The sequence below is a fragment of the Protopterus annectens genome, chromosome 5.part0 (assembly GCF_019279795.1).
Source record: "Protopterus annectens isolate FY-2018-M chromosome 5.part0, PAN1.0, whole genome shotgun sequence".
In the NCBI taxonomy this organism is placed as follows: domain Eukaryota; kingdom Metazoa; phylum Chordata; order Ceratodontiformes; family Protopteridae; genus Protopterus; species Protopterus annectens.
Window position 1 is genome coordinate 1,854,329,474 of NC_056735.1, and position 18,062 is coordinate 1,854,347,535.

The following is an 18,062-nucleotide window of genomic DNA, read 5'->3' on the forward strand; positions in this document are numbered from 1 at the left end:
GCCAGAGGGCCCTAGACAATTGCCTAGGTTACCTAGTACTGGATCCGGCTGTGGGTTTGGGGGTGACAGACATTTTATAATATACAGAGTGGCCCTTATATCTGAGGATATAAAACTAATGATAAGCATTAGCATTGATAAGCTTTCATGCCAAGAAGACATTTGGGAAAGAAGAATGGATATAGCCAGAGAAAGTTTTGATTAGATATGGAATTCCAGAAAGATTAGTTAGACTATTCCTTATGGTTTACAAAATGTCCATGGTTAAATGAAGACAAAGTTCAGACTGTCATTACCCTTTCTGCTAACAAGGGGAATCAACAAGTCTGTCCCCTTTCACTCATAATTTTTGCATTATACTTTGAACCATTGGCAGCTAGAATAAGCCAATTAGATCCATACCTCCCAATACAGATTTTCACAGAATGTCAAGATATCAAGATTTGTGCCTCATAGTTTGGTCTGTTTTTCATAAAATTGTGGTTTTCTGGCAAATTGGTGGCAAATCATTAAAGACTGAAGTTAGAAAATAATGACAGACGTGAGTTTCAGACTTCATAACATTCAGAAAATGCACGCTAATGCAAAACCTTTTATTCTATCAACGTTCTAGGTTCGTAAGAGCAATATTTAAAAATTGTCCCTATTTTTGGGACTTTGTCCCACTTTTATAATGACTTTGTCCAGATTTCTTGCTCTGAGAGGTTGAGAGGTATGGTTAGATCTTCCCAGGTATGTCACTTCTGAGGATGAACAAAATGTGGTTTTGAATGTTAAATGATATATTAATATTCTTTGGAAGTATAAATCAGAACTTAGATGGATTATTTAAGATACCAAAGGAATGTGGAAAATTCAGAGGATATAGGGTAATCTTAAATTAAACAAAATCAGTACTTGTAAATGAGTCATAGGTTCATAGGTTCATACTAGACTATTTGCCCTGGGGCATTTATAAGCCTAGCCCAATTGTGTTTGGCTTACGCCACCCCTTGATTTGAGTATACTGTGCCCTTTTTAAAGTTTAGTTTACTGTGCCTCTGTCTGATAGTGACACGGAAGTAATCCCCGGGACAAACCTACGATCCCCCATCCACTCGTCAAGATTCTTCTTGAAGAGAGTCAGTGAGGTGCTCTGCCTAACATGAATTGGAATTCTATTCCAGAGCGAAGGGAGCCTCTGGGTTATGAATCTGTCCCTCCAGATTGTTCTGTTTATTTCTGTGCTGAGGTTCAAGTCCCTCGAGCGCGTGGCTCTAAGGGATTTAGATTTACTGAGGTGGAGCATGTCCATTAATTCTGGGTTGGACATAGCTTTATATGTCAGGCATAGATCGCCTCGAAGTAGGCGGTATGCAACTGAGTAGAGCTGGAGTTTTTTTAACCGAGCAGCATATGGCATATGTTTAAGTCCCCTGATCCTCCTGGTGAGGTACTTTTGGGGTCTTTCTAATTGCTGCAGGTGTCGGGTAAGGTACATCCCAAAGGGGGCATTGTATTCTATGATGGGCCTGATGAGGGATGAATAAAGGGGCACGATTACCTCTCTTGATCTAGATGTGAATCCTTTCATGATGAGATGGGCTATGTAGAAGGTCTTTCTAACCACTTTGGCAATGTGGTTGTCAAAGGAGAGATTGCTATCAACTTGGGTCCCCAGATCCCTAATTACTTCCTCTGTACTTAATGGGTTACCACCTATGTGGTAATTTGTGGGCACATTGTTTTTGCCAAAGGGTATGACTATACACTTTTTGGCATTTAGCTATAGACCATGGCTCTGGCACCAGTTATCCATCTCTGCGAGACCTTTTTGAAGGATGTTTGTGTCAGCTGGAGAGTTGATTATGGTGCCCAGTTTGCAGTCATCTGCAAACTTGGTGAGCCATAGTCCTCCCATGTTGGCCTGTACCTCAGAAAAGTAAATACCGAACAAGAGAGGTCCCAGGACAGAACCTTGTGGGATGCCACTTGTGACCGGTTTTGAGTCTGACATGGCTCCAGCAACTCTGACTCTGTGGGTTCTGTCTTTGAGCCAGTTTGCGACCCATCTTGTGACATACGGGTTTATATTTAGGCTGGATAGCTTATCTATGATGCCCGAGTGGGGTATTGTGTCAAATGCCTTTGCGAGGTCCAGATAGGCTGTGTGGACTACCTTCCCTTCATCTATGGCCTTGGTGACTGTTTCGAAGAAGTTGACCAGGTTCAAAAGGCAGGATCTGCCCTTGACGAAGCCAAATTGGGTAGGATCTAGTGTCTGTAGGTCCCAAATGTCTTTGTTTATGAGTTCCATGATGATCCTCTCCATAGCCTTGCAGACTAGGCTAGTCAGGCTTATGGGGCGATAGTTTCCAGGGTCCGCAGAGGTGCCACCTTTGTGGAGTGGGACCATTGTTGCTGTACGCCATTCTTTGGGCACATATCCTGTAGTGAGGCTGAGATTGTACAGCAGTTTTACTTGAGGGATTAGTTCTTCTTGGAGTTCATGTAGGACGCAACCCGGGATGCCATCTGGTCCCATGGAAGCAGTGTTTTTTGCTTTGGAGAGGGCGGCCTTCACCTGAGCATCAGAGATGTTTGGGAGGCTGCACTCTGCCGGGATAGATACTTGCTCTTTTGGGGGGGGTGGAGAAGTTTGCACTGAACCTGTCTGCCAGGATATTGGCGATGTCTGTGGGTTCAGTGTTTTTTTTGTCATTTAGAATCAACTCAGAACAAGTCTGGGAGTTGCATCCCAGGTTCCTAACATAACTGAAAAAAGCCTTATAATTGTCTTTAGTGTCCTGTGCAATTTTTTTCTCGAAGCTGGCCTTGGAGGATTTTATGAGGGATCGTAATTTTTTGCTAGTACTGATCAGAGATGCCTTCCCTTTTAGGGATTTTGCTCTGTCATGTAGTAGCTTCCTCCTTCTGTTGTGCAGTTTATTTATGGCTGGGGTCCACCAGACTGGACGCCTGCCTTTGGATGACTGGGTCTTGATTTGGATGAGTCACCACAGATAAACAAGTATCTTATTCGTACCTCTAAAAACACAGTATTTTAAATGATTGGAAGTTTGCTTTAGGCCTTATTCTGAAGAATTATAGAACAGGGCCTGTGGTCAGTTTTTGGGAAAGATCAAGAAGGAATGAGGAGATGTAAGATGTTTAAACCTAGATCTAGACCACGATGTAAAAGCCTTTCAGTTTTACCATATTGTCGGTATGTCTTTTAATCATTCCCTAATTATAACACTATAAAATATATAAAGATAATAAAGAATATGAAATTAGAAATCATGGAAACACATTTTGTTGGACGAGTTATTATACATAGAAACAGCATGGTTTGCGGGACAGGTTATTATCAGTGAAACAAAACAGAGGATTGGGAGTCCTCGACCCAAAAGAATATTTTGGTATGATACATAATAACTTTCATCAAATGCAAGCAGAATAATGGGATAATGACAGAAAGAAATAATCAAGGCAACTAGTATAATACTCGGGTTTCAGGAAAGTGAGGCATTATGAGGGCAAGTAACGGGGTTATACTGAGTACCTCAATATTTTAAATATACAATTACTATATTAAAACAAGCCTTGAAGGCAAATGGATTAACAATATGAAAAACAAAATTGCTTCCAAATGGTTTCTCCCAAGAAGGCAAAAATGAGGAATAAAGACATAGAAGATGGAGGTAACCAAACACAGGTTAGAACCTGGGAGCAAATAATGAAAAAAGAGGGTTGGGTGATGTTGGTTTGCAAAAAATAATTTAAACTGAGGGGCATCTGAGAACTAGAATATGGGGATGAATCAATCAGCAAAGAAAACAAACATTTTCCTGCTGTAATTGCTGCCAAACTTCAGATCATAGAGGTTTTACTACCAGGTAGGGCAAATAATTTGGACACAAAAGGATTGATTAGTAAACTGTATGAAGATTGAGGTGAAATTAGAGTAGAGGCATCTGCAAAGTTAAAGAACTTCTGCATGTAAGACATGGGAAAAGAAACAATGTGGAATGATTGACAACGTTTTCCAACGATATATTCAGTAAAAGTCAGAAGATTTAGAATATTTCTGTGGAAATGCCTGTACAACTATTTCTACACTTCCACAAAAGTTTAGCACATATGTTTAGCACAGCAATAGGTCTTTATTGGATATATAGAGAAGACCAGACAGGCACTTGGAAACTTCTTTTTTTGGAAAAGTCAAGGGATAATGGATTTGAAAAGGTAAAATACATGGATTTTAACAGGCATGTTAAGGCACCAGATGCAGGTAGTGAAAATGTTGCTTCTGTTGTGGGTGGACTAAAATATAAAGATGACACAGGAAGACATGACCCAAGGATTTATATTTACTGTCACCAAAAATCAAGTCACAAAGAAATTGAAAAGGGCAGTTCATCCTGAGGTACAAGATATTTATGAGATAATGAACAGACTAATGAAAAAGGAAGGGAAGGATGCACAAGGGTGAGCCTTGACAAAGCATGAAACTAAATTACAAATATGGATAAGTTACAAACAGTCCATTCAAAATAAAAAGTAGTGAAGGTTACAGGGAAAGGAAAGGAAATGATTCCTGGCATAACTATAGAATGACAGTACTGAAGAATAAAAATGATGTTGTTTGAAGCATGTAAACACTACTGATCAACAACATTGGCATTGTTACTTAGAGTAGAAATTGAAGTATTTTTATAAAAAAGTATACCTGTTGAGTGTTGCCATATGTGAAAAATTAGTTAATAAAGTTCTATGTAAAAAATAAAAAATTAAAAAAAATCACTTATAAAATATGATCAATTTTCATTTGGAGTGACAAACTGAAAATAATATAGCAAGCCGGTAGGGAATTGCCCTTTCTTTAGTTTTCAAAATAAATAAATAAATAATAAGGTATCAGTTTTATAAGAATATCACAATCAGCTATCCAGGCTCAAGGTCCAAGGTCCTTTTTTGAAGTTCTCATAGGGTCAAAACCTTGATAAGTATTGTCAGAAAAATGTTGTTTTCCAATATAGTAAACAAGGGCAGTGAGAATCATATGCCTCAAGTATGTGTTACCGACCAAATCATTTTTACAAAAGTTATTCTGACTTCTGATGTGCCTTAGATTTCTATTTAATGTTTGATGGCATTTTAAGAAAGTATTTTTTTTAATGTAACAAGTACGACTTCAGTGTAGATGTGCATGAAAATATGTAACAAAGAGACACGTGCTACCCACACATTGCGTATGTGATTCTGTGACCAAGGCAAGCTGTGTGGAAAAGGAATACATTTAGTACAGTTATTGTACAATGCAGAATGCAAAGAAAATACATGTTAATGGTCATTTGAGTTAATTTATACATTGGACACTTAGATGACAAAGGCATTAATTAGCAGATTGCAAGAGTTCAAGGCTAGGCACAGGAAGACAACTAAGGGAAATTGCATAACTAGTCAGATGAAGAGTGCATTTTTATAAGCACATCTCTTAATCCTTTTCACTTTTAATAAGCCGGAGTGGCATTACATATGGAAAGTCATATTCTGGAACAAGAAAAAAACAAAAATGGAACTTGACATTTTATAAACTTGACAGATAAGTTATATGAGAAATATTCTGGCATACACAGAGGTTATTGGAACATGCTTGTATGGATAGTTGGAAGACTGGATGTCCAAAAGTAGTGTTAAACAACATGAATCAGTTTGTACTGAATTAGAGCTTATTTGTTTACGGTATACTATGACATTTAGAATTATAAGGGCATCATTATGGTTTTAAATCATCAGAGTGTCTATGGGTAAATGATGTTGCCATACTGGCTTTTTGTCAGTATGCTAATACATGTGAATTAACCAAATAATTTATGAGTAGACTACTATCCATCTGTTCTATGTTCATGATGTATTTTAATCAGTTGCCTTCTATGCATAAAAATCCACTTAGATTTACCATCCCAAAACTCACTCAGTAGGATGTTAGTTCTCCTGTTCTTGATACTGTGTTTTAATGCTGTGATTGTATGCCAAATTTTAACATTATATTTAGGTGTAAAATAAAGTGCTGGAAGAATGTTTGTAGGTAAATATGTTTTTTTCCATGCTTGTTACTGAGATGTTCAATAATCCTACCACATCCTGTAGCATTACATATACAAGATAAAGGACTTTTTTAGATTGTACCCACTCCAGTCTTGAAAAACAACTATGCCATATTTAACATTAATTCTTTATAACCTAGTTGACATGTCTCCAGTTTTCGTTCCAAGCAGACAGGACAATTTCATAAGCTCCTTACACAGTCCAGTGAGGTATATGTTTGTTTACTTACAATGTCACCAATTACTATGTTTTTTTTTGAGGTTGCCAAGTCACAGTGTCTGATGCTACGAGCTCTCCCCACTGCCATGTAACAGTGACAGTGACAATTTATGTCTGCTTTACTGTGGCCAGACATTCAGAGGCCTGTATAATATGCTATGCATTTGAGATGAGAAGATTATGGCTTCTTAGAATACACCTGAAGCTTTTATACTGTAGTCCACAGAATCTCTGCATATGATATGCATGCATGATTACAGGGGGAAGCTGAGAGTTCGGCCTGAATATTCCAAATAATTAAAGTCTTGTCAAAAAGTAGTATATTTTTTGTGAGTATGTATGTCTATGATGTCTGTTCCTGGTCTCATATAAGGAGTGGATCCAGTAAACATCTCCAGCAGAAAATTGTAGGACCTCATGGCTTGGCTCACAATCCAATAACATTAATGATTTTTTGTACTGCTTGTGGTTCTGGTCTGGTGAACATGCTACCATCGGTACATTACAGGACGTCAGTTTGGGGGGTATGACTTGCCTTTATTTTTTTATATTTAATTTCTCAGAGAGGACATATTTTCTATGTTGTGTTTTCACATTTAAAAGTTAGTATTACCAGCCAGTTCTGTGGCATATGGGGTCAAACCCCTTACTATATCACAGGTGAGCCAAATATAACTAGTATCTCAGGTGCCTATAGGAGCTGGTGGAGGAAGATGCGAGTGAGCAGGCATTCCTTTGGGAAGGGAAGCAGCTCTGACCTGTCACATCGGTGACACCTACTGGAAGCACTAGGTGACAACCCCCACTGAGACAAGACCTAGCCAGTCCTCTCTGCCATGTGGAAGTTGCACAGTAACTCAAAACGAATTCAGCTGGTTTTCTGTATTGAAACAACCACACTGGTATTTACTGATTACTCACTTTTCTTTCTTGCCATAATGTGTGATTATTGATCCAGAACTTAACAATGATTGTAAGAGGATAGGTAATGAGAAAAAGGTTAAATCACCAGTCTCAAATTGGTCAGCTATTACAAAGCAACTTTGTCTACGAAAATTAAAAGTCATAAAGCAAAGTTTAATTTGTTAGAAAAGTACATTGCTAAAACCATAAACAAATGAATGCATAAAAGAAAGAAAAAAAGAAAAGTGAGTAATCAATAAATGCAAGTGTGGTTGTTTCAATAAAGAAAATCATTTGAAAAAAGTGTTTTAGCAAGAGATACCTTAAGATATCAGTAAAACCACAAATAATAAAGGTTGGCCATATCTTGCTAACCTAAACAAAATATGTAAACTACGTTGTTAATTCACAGAATAAAAAAAATCAAAATATTAATAACACTGAGGCCAAGTTCTAATTCAGTATTGATAAACCTTGCTCATAGTCTAAAATACTGATCATTTTCATGAACCAGCACAATCACCCTCCATCTCATGCCTAAGTTTTAAACATTTAGTTTATATAAATTTGACAGAAGTTTTTGTCATATACTTCAGGGAACATTAATAGATTAAAATCAAGGCAGTCAAGTGTGCTAATACTTGTTATTCACCCATATTAATGAACAACATGCATTCAGACTTAATAATAATATTTTGTTTGGCCAGTGTGCACAATAGGTAGAGGTTAGCACATTTAAATAATTGCAAATAAAACACATTTCCCTTAAACATAAGATAAGAAATATGCAGTGTTTTGCGTTAATAAAAATGTTGTAACAAGATTCACAAAATATCCTTTTTTGGAATTTTATTTATTTATTTATTTATGTGTGTATGTATGTTTACCGGGGTAGTGCACTGATCAGTATTGACCAATTTCAGGCTCAACCTGGGTAAAATATGAAAACTTTCCAGTAAAAAATAGAAAAAATGGAAAGTGGGGAATGAATCAAAAACTAGTAAATCACAATTTCCCCAGTAGTACAGGATCCAATAAGGGCTGTCCCACGATAATAATCCACAAGTAGTCCAAAAAAGATCCGAAGTAGATAATACGTAAAAGTTTATTTAGCGATACAAAACAGTTTAAAATTCGCTTTCATCTCCAAACACTGGAAACTTCATCAGAATAAAGTGCCTCTGTGTTTTGGACTACTTGTGGATTATTATCGTGGGGCAGCCCTTATTGGATCCTGTACTACTGGGGAAATTGTGATTTACTAAAATATGAAAACTTTCACAAATTAAAAATAGAGAAATGTAAGCAACAACAAAGTAGTTTTGACTAATTACACAGAAAAAACTGTATATATACTCTAGTCAACAAGCAGAGTGAAGTGTACAATAAAGCAGATTGTAATGTACAATAAAGCAGATTGTAATGTGCAATATTTAGATTAGTTTCTGAAGTGGGTCAATCTTCAGTGAATTTTGATAGAGGAACAGAGACCTGGAAAGGAGACAGGTTAAGTAATATGTCCTGTGTTGAAACAGGGGCACTTGGTTTGGATGAAGAAGTGCTTTGTGAGTTGCATTCTGACTTTGGAATAAGTATGTGTGTGCCTGAGAGGAGAAAGCATGTGTAGTGTTATAGAGTTTTATTCTACGTCTAGGGAGAGTTGGTGTGGCTTGTGAGTAGCATCGCAGCTTGTATGAGGATTTTTTTTTTTCCTGAACTCTAGCTGCAAGGAGAGTAAATATTTGGAGATGGAGTAGTTTGTAGAGCTGGGATCCTAAAAGTAGGTTAAATCTTTGTTTTATAGGTAGCCATTTGTTTTTTCTAGGGTGATACAGTGATGCTCACAGAGAGGTGAGTTTGAAATGAATCAACAGATGCTGTTAAAAATAATCTGGAGTGTGGGGATGTTTTTCTTGGAGACAGAAGCAAAAACTGGGAGCCAGTTTTCAAGTTGAGAAAGGAGAGCTACTTTGCTAATAGCTGCTCTGGCTGGCTGGGATAGATAAGTGGAAATATTTTTGGCCCAGAAGAGGAGGGAGATTATTGTCTCCTTCTTTGAATGTATGGAAATGGGATGTTTAGTGACTGGCCAAGTAATAGTCCTAAATATTTGAGATGGAGGTTGTCTCTATGGAATGGTTGCGTATTTCTACCTGGGGTTGGGTGCTATGTCAAGTGTCACCATCTGTCTCTAGGCAATGCCATTCTCCTATCTTCTTTGATACTTATGTCTGACTGTCGCAGGTCTTCTCTCACAAAGCCAATCCACCTCTTTGCTGGGCATCATCATTTCCTCTTGTTTTCTTCCTGTCTGTCCCAATTCTTCTTCACCAGATTGTCTTCTACTTTTCTGCACATGTGCCCAAACCACGATAATCTGTTCTCTTTGACGTTTTCTGCAACTGGCTTCTGCTCTTATGTCCTCATTTCCTCATCTGTCCCACAACATGCATCCTACTACTTGTCTCAGGCACCACATCTCCATCACCTCTAGCTTCCTCAACTGGTCTGCCTTTATTGCCCAGGTTTCTGTATCATACAGCAGTACATCGAATCACTGTTTTGTACACCATTATTTTCAGCTTTATTGGCCTTCTTCTGTCATGCACTACACCTGACAGTCTGAGCTGATTGCAGCTCCTCTGATTCTAGCTTTGACCTCCACATTCAGACCTCTCTTCTCCTCAACCATCCGTCCCAGATACTTGAATCTGTTAACCTGTTCTGCTATTTTCCCTTCTATCCCAATTCTCAGCTTCTTCTGATTTCCCTCATTTCCTGCCATTACAACTGTCTTATCTGTACTCAGTTTTATCTCACGTGCCTTCAGTTTTGCATTCCATTCCCCTACCCTTTGCTGAAGTTCTTGCTCAGAGTCTGCCTGTAATGCCACATTATCTCCATACAGCAACTTTGTTGATCTGTCTCCTTCAGCCTGTTTGATAATGTAGTCCATCACCAGTATGAACAGCAGTGGACTCGGAGCTGAACCTTGATGCACACCTACTCACACTGGGAACCCCTCTGTGAGATCGAAACACTGTTCATACTTGAGTCATTGGATCCTTGTAGTTCATGATTTATGCGCCATTGGAGGAACTCATGTAAGTCTGACCGGAGTTGGCATTCAATGTTGGTGTGAGAGTGACCTGATCAGAAAATGAGCATGTTAGCATAGAGGATAAGTGGGAGATGAGGAGGTCACAAGCAAGTTTTTTTAATGAAAATGAAGAGGAGGAAGGGGGCAAGAATGGATCCTTCGAGTACACCTTCGGTAATAGCTACAGATTTTGACTGGGAGGATCATATTTTAAATCTGAAGTGTCTGTCAATAAGGAATTTCTTAAACCAGGGAGAGGTGTCTGGACTGAAACCAATTTCAATCAGTTAGTTTTGGAAAAGATAGTGGTGAATGAGGTAAAAAAAAATTGTCAGGTCTATAAAAAGGGTCTATATTATAAGATCAACGTTTGAAAACATCGAACAACATATGGTCGACACCATATGGTCAATGTCTTCAAATATCAACCGTATAAAAAGACAAAAAAAAAGAAAAAAGTACCCTAATGGGTTTAAGATGGGGGATAAGCCCCCCCTGCACCCCCCACACCCCTCACTACTTAAATATACCAACTCAGAGACCACACTACATTGCAGTAAATGGAAATCTCCCCTTACAGATATTTCCGTTTACATGCTCAAGAGTCTGAGCGTTCGATATTCTCGTGCCGACAATGTCAGATTCGACATTGTCGGCTTTTGAGAATATAATATAGACCCTATAAAAAGATCACCTGTAAGGAGGCCACTATCAGAGTTTTGAAGGACGTCATCAGTTGGGGACCACAGTGCTGTCATAGTACTGTCTTCAAGCCAGAATCCATGATTGGATCCATCTCGAGTACCTTCCATTAAAAATGTAAGCATCAATCCACAAAGGAAAAAATAAATAAATAAATGAATGAATAAGCAAACACACAACCCCATCATACAGTCTGAGACATTATTCACAAGCCACACCAGCTCTCATTACCCATAGAATAAATTCCACAGCAGTGTGTATGCTTTCTCCTCTCAGGCACCTACTATTTGGTAATCTCTCTCCATCAACATTAAGGAAATGTTATCATCAAGTTATCTTTATCATAGTTCATGTCTCATAAATAATGTAAGAACATGCTTACACACACACACACACACACACACACACACACACACACACACACACACACACACACACGCACACAGTTGTAGATCCTTTCATCAAATTGTTTTTACATCAATATGTGAAAAAGCTAGTACAGTGGATCAAAAATCAGCTGATAAAAAAGCACTGGATTTTTCACCAATAGATCTTTGTACAGTGGAGATCAGAGTATATGCCCTTTCCACAAAGTAGTGCAATCTCGGAGATGATTAATTAGCAAGGGGTAGGGGAGTGCAAAGAGGCTTGTCCCTCTGCAAAAGGTTTTTTTTTCTTCTTTCTGGATTGATGTTTACATTTTTGATGGAAAGAAGTCAATCATTGTTAGACTGACTACTTTCCATTTTGATGAAAGTTTATGCCTCCATATTGAGGCCTTCTTTCCATGGCAAGCTACAGGGGGTAACCACCAGGCATAGTAGGGTGGGGTGGGACAGGTGAAGAGCCATAATATTGCACTCTATATTGTTTTTTAATGCCCTACCCCCTGAAAACATGCTAACATCCCAGTGTTAGGCTTAGCAGGCAATGAGAAATGGCCTTAGAGCATGTTCTTCAAAGCCCATCTAGATGTATCACATGCAATCTCCCCTGGATAGGCATATTCATCCTACTGAACTGCACTGTCAATCCACTATTCAAACTTGGGTCAGCTTGGCTGTAGTCAGGGCTTTAGCTCTTTACACTACTAGTGCAGGAAATAACATATAAATAATCAGCAAGGCTTAAATATATAAACAATTCTGAAAATTAAGAAAGGTTGAACAGATCAAATACTTATCCATGGGAAATAAACCACAAGTCCTCCCTTATACAGAACATGAACCACTTTGTAAGGAAAAATAGCATATGTGCCATCCCTCCTACTCTATACATAGTAAGCTTCTAAAATGTGACAAGCAAGATAAAACAAAAATGGAAAAAATACACTACTAAAAGCAAATGAAATCACAAATAACTCATAAAATAGCTGTTACTTCAAAATAGGTGGTTGATACTTTTGGTAGTCAGCAAATATGTAATTAAATATCTTCAGTGAAGAAGAAGAAGAAGAAGAAGAAGAAGAAGAAAGACTGGGGTTAACTACCACATGTTGCATTATAGGTAATGCACAGTTTGAATCTGTTCAAATATCAATCCATTTTGATCACAAAGAGACTGGCAAACACTGAATATACTTCTCTACCGTCTTTAACTTACTTTTTGTAGTCATTCTAAAAGAGTTAACTTTGCTGGGAAAAGCATTTGGGAACTGACACCCCTTTTGATAAGAAAGTGGCAGAAGGATGAGTGCTTTCTGAAAGGCTGTTTACATTCCAAGGGAATGTCCAAAATTGTGGAATGATGTGACTGTTCTGACAGAAATCTGGTTGTTTCCTGGCAGTCTTCAGAACCTGCACCATATCTTGGTCGTTAATATTGGTCAGTTTTTTTGTAGGTGTAAAAAATAAGTGATGAACATGGCAAGGTGGTCTCTCTCAGCTAGAAATAATCAATGGACTTAGCTCTTCGTTAAGAGAGAACATTATTTTGCAGATTATTTCTAAAGATTCCCAGAGTCAACCTTTTCACAGAGCCCTCAAAGCAAGATTCTGCTACTTTTGACAGTTAGGTCCCCTAAGTCAGTAACGTTTTGTTTTGGGCCGGGCAGTTTCTTTTTGTTAAGACCTGAGTTTCATAGTATACAGTAAAACATCATATATACAAGAAAATCTTTTCAGCTGTCTTAATTAAGTCTTTAAAAGTAGTGATAATGTTGGTAGTTGCAAAGATGTCTTTTAAATTGTGAAATTGGTTGGTGAAAGCATTTCTTTTAGCTCAGCAAATGGCAAATTCACCCCTGAGTAAAAAGGGTCTAAACTAATCAGTTTTAATACATTTTATAGTGACTTTCTGCTACATTTTATTTATTTATTTATGTTTCTGTACAGCTTAACGTAAAGCAGGCTGGAGTAACTATTCAAAAACTTATACCAGGATTACAAGCACTAGGAGTCTATGTGGATGAATATTTCTCCATTGTGCATCCAGAAATCATGTTCACGATCTCTAGCATAAGAAAATTTGTCAACAGTCAGTTTGTTCTCAAAACACGGCGAGAAATTATGCCTCAGTCTTGGAAAGCTCAACCAATGCTTAAACTCAGAGGTAAAAACGCATCATGTGTTTATGTGCTAAATGTAATCTAAATCTTACTAAACTGTTAAATATATAAATGTTAAATGAAGGTTTATCTTTTTCTGTTTGACCCATCATATTTGTATCTGGTAAAGGTCCAGTCATCACACTGAACTTTGATAAAGCTGCGATCCAAATGAGTTAAGATTGTTTTTGCTTACGTGTTTTAACTTGAGTTTGACGTTGTTGCCATAGTACAGCTGCATTTTATCATATACATAATCTGATTTCTATAAAGCCTTCAAAGAAAAAAAATACACACACACACACACACACACACACACATATATATATATATATGTATATGTGTGTGTGTGTGTCTGTGTCTGTGTCTCTGTGTGTCTGTGCACATATGTATTACAAGTTTTTAGCTCCCACAAATATTTCTTCGACTTGTTGACAGAATGTTACTAAGAAAGCAATGCTCTGTGTTCTGTTACATAATTCTGTTAAATGCTTCACTACAAATTAATGCTAACGAAAATAACAGTATATCAGTCAAGTTATGGAAAATAAACTAGCCTTTTTCAAAGTGCACCTTTGGGACTTAAAAGATCCAGAATAAAGTTAATGAATTGTAAGTTCTAGGTTGTTAAAATGTCAAGGCAAAACTTAATCCTTTTCAGAAAGCTGCATTATCAACATTATTACTTATGACAATCTAGCCGTAAATAACTACAAGACAGCAATAATCTGAGGAATTATCATATGTCTTTTTGACCTGAAACTCTAGAAATAACTTCCTTTCCAGGTAACTAATCAGAGCTGTTTTGTCACTGATCTAATAAAGAAAATAAAGCAAAATTGCTTCAGGTGACCGAATAAGAGGTCAGGGTTAGATTTTCTGCATTTATTTTGCTCCCATTTTATACAAACAACATAGCTGTATTAATTCTTGATATCTATCTGATTAGTCTTTTTATCAAAGCTGATGGAAAATGTCTGGAGTTAACTCATTTATCTACTTGTCAAGGTTCATAGGAGGTTACTTGGCTAAAGGCCCTTATTTATCACTAGTTATGTAAGCAGAGTTTGCAGAGGTATGAGTCTGTGGTATGTTAATACTGACTGTCTCTGTCCATGAGGGACGTGGGTGCCACACCAGGAGTGAATGCACAATTACCCATCCATTGATTTAGGTTGCATTTGAAGAGGGTCAGGGAGGAGCAGTGCTTTACATGAATAGGAAGCTTGTTCCAGAGAAGGGGTAGTCTCTGGGAGACATAGCTATCTCTCCAGAATGATTTGTTCATGTCAGAGGCTAGGTTAAGATCCCTGGAGCGAGTGACCCTTGTGCAGTTTGATTTACAAATGTATAGCATTTCCATTTGGGCTGGGTCAGGGACTGCCCTGTAAGCCAGGCATATGTCACCCCTTAGTAGCCTGTAGGAGACAGAATACAGTGACAGGGCTTTCAGTCTTTCCATGTAAGACTTGTTTTGTGTACCATGTGTTTTCTTTGTGAGAAATCTTTGTGGTCTCTACAGCTGTTGCAGGTGTCTGGTGAGATACATGTGAAAGAGATCATCATACTCAATTACTGGTCTGATGAGGGCTGAGTGTAATGGAATTATAACATCCTTAGATCTAGATGCCATCTCCATGCCTTTAGTTAGGAGTTGTGCCACATAGAAAGACTTCCTAACCACTGTGGATACTTGATGGTCAAAGTTCAGTCTGTTATCAGCCTGATTACCTAGATCAAATACCACTGAGTCTAGTCTTGGGGGGGGGGGGGTGCTGTCTATATTGTAATTAGCAGGGGTGTTAGTTTTCCCAAAAGGAATAATAATGATTTATTTATTTATTTATTTTTCTTTGCATTTAACTTCAATCTGTGGCTTTGGCACCAATCATTTGTCTGGATTAATGTATTAGCATCATTGGAGGACTGAATGATTGCTCCCAATTTAAAGTCATCACTGAACTTGGTCAGGTATAGGCCATCCATGTTTGCCTGGACTTCTGAAAAATATATTCTGAACAGTAAAGAACGCAGCACAGAACCCTGTGGTATGCCACTGGTGACTGATCTTTTGCTAGAAGTGAATTCACCCACTTTGACAGTATGTGTCCTGTTGATGAGCCAGTTGGCTACCCGCCTGGTGACATAGGGGTTAATTCCCATTTGGGAGTTTCTTTATAATATCTGAGTGGTGTATTGTGTCAAATGTCTTGGCTAGGTCAAGGTAGGTGGTATGCACAGTATTTCCCTTGTCCATGGCCATGGAGACCTTCTCGGAGAAGTCAACCAGGTTTAACAGACATGATCTACGCTTAACAAATCCAAACTAAGTTGGGTCCAGAGTCTGGAAGATTACCTATATCATTGTTAATATGGTCCATAATGATTCTTTCCAAGGCCTTGAAGATGAGGCTAATCAAGCTTATGGGTCTGTAATTCCCTAGGTCGGTTTATGGCATCTCTTTGTGCAGAGGGAATATTGTTGCTGTCTTCCATTCTGCTGGAACATATCCAGTCCACAGTCTGTGTTTAAATACAGATCCAAGTGAGTCTGCTAGGTCATATTATAAGTTGTTTAAAAGGTAACCTGGGATGTTGCCTGGTAACATTGATGCCATGTTTTTACCTTAGAGAGTGCAGAGTTGACCTGCTCTCTAGAGATAATAGGCTGAGGAATGGTGGGAGGTATACTTTGGGGGGGGGGTACCCGTTTAGGACAGGGGGTGAAGTTGGATCCAAATCTGTCAACTAGAAGGTTAGCTGCAGCCTCCAGCTGAGTATGGGTGGTGCCATCCACAACCAGTGCAATGCATAGCTGGGTACTCCCCTTAAGATTTTGGATGTAGTTAAAAAATGTCTTGTGATTTTCCTTAGCTAGGGAGGCTATTTTTGCTTTGTAATTAGCTTTGGAGGACTTAAGAAGATCTCTTATTTGTTTGTTTAGTCTGCAGAGGGATTTCTTCCTCTGCTGAGCCAGTTCTCTCTTGTTTTTGGACATTAGTTTCTTTCTTTTGCTGTATAGCCTGTTAATACTGGGGTCCACCAGGATGGCTTGTTTTTCCAGCAAGACCTGGTTTTAATCTGGTCCAGCACAGGTGATTCTATACAATTGCTTTAAGTGGTTATATGAGGCATTTGTGTACACCTCTGCATAGGAGTCCCTGCTCTCTGTTTTCAAGGGGGCTTTGTAATTTCTTATACCATTGCTTAGTAGGGGGTAATTTGTCTTGAAAAAATTCTTAAAGTGTTTTTGAGCTTGATGGGGTATCCAGCCTCATAATTACTTCACAAGATACTGATTTTTGGTCTGATCTTACCAAGGAGGACATCAAATGGGGCAGAGGGGGGTGCAATAGTCCTCCATGTTAGTGGGTGTGCTGACTAGCTGTTTCAAAGCCTTCATATTAGTGGTCATGCATGCTTCCCATTTGATGGTAGGATAATTAAAATCACCCATGAATAAGGTGTTTGTTGGGCTGCATGGTAAGTGACTCAAGTAGTCCAGATATGCAGTATGCTTTTCCTGGGTCATGGAGTGGAGGCTGTAGCTAGCTATGATGTGGTAGGGGTTTTGTCTATGGTTAATTAAACATGAAATAGCTCGAAAAAGTCATACTGTTTGACCAGTCTTGAGGTGTACTTATCCTTAATTAAGATGGATACGCCTCTTCCTTTGGTTCTTTCTTGCTCAGTTTGTGGTTTGAACATATGGAAGGCATTGTAGCCTAGCACAGCTGGGATGCTTTCTATGGCTTTGAACCATGTCTCAGTGACTGCACAGACATCAGCATTTTGCAAGGTGAGGAGTGCTTCCAGGGAGTGCAGTTTCTTGTTTAGACTCCTAGCATTAAACAGGAGTACCTTGAGTTTATCTAGAGAGGATTTTGTTACATTGGGAGGTTGCTTATAAAAAGGCACAATATGAATAACTAATGCCTTTTCCAGTATCCAAAAACCAAGAGGAGGCAGGAGCAGACCATCGCTGGCCAGACAGCTTGGCCTGTCAACCATGTCCTCCCAGGCTGACAGATATTGGGTCCCCTGGAATGACACCAGAAGTGAAGTGAATTGTTAAAGTCAATCACTTTTTGTTTGGACTGTTGCACCATGTTTGGTGAAGGTAGAATCCTGCTTAAGGCTATGCTTATATCTGCATGTGACACATAGTCAGAGAGCTTCGTCATGTGCCTTTTCATATAGTCCAGGGAGATACATCTTAGGTCATTCACACCCACATGGACTATGACAGAGTCATACTGGTATTTGTGGCTGAGTAGCTTGAGTGACTTGATGGATCCTGGCATCTGACAGGCAGCTAACCGTCACCCTCTCCTTATCCAGTCTGGTGAGGGGTGCAACCATATGTCTCACTATGGAGTCACCCATGAACAGTACATTGTGTTTTGTGGTGTTATACCTTATGGGCTTGTTTGTTCAGATACTGGTATGTGTGTGTTATTATGTGTTGTGGTTGTTTTTTTTTTCCATTATTGTATGAGT

At 38.6% G+C, this 18,062-nt stretch overlaps 1 protein-coding gene across 1 annotated transcript in view; it reads left to right on the plus strand.

The window, feature by feature from the left end:
• LOC122802426 (guanylate cyclase soluble subunit beta-2-like) overlaps positions 1 to 18,062 on the plus strand; it is an 866,018-nt gene that overhangs the window by 470,042 nt on the left and 377,914 nt on the right. Inside the window, exon 11 of the mRNA XM_044072045.1 lies at positions 13,351 to 13,567. Coding sequence (XP_043927980.1) covers positions 13,351 to 13,567 — 217 coding nt within the window. The remainder of the gene's footprint in view (positions 1 to 13,350; positions 13,568 to 18,062) is intronic.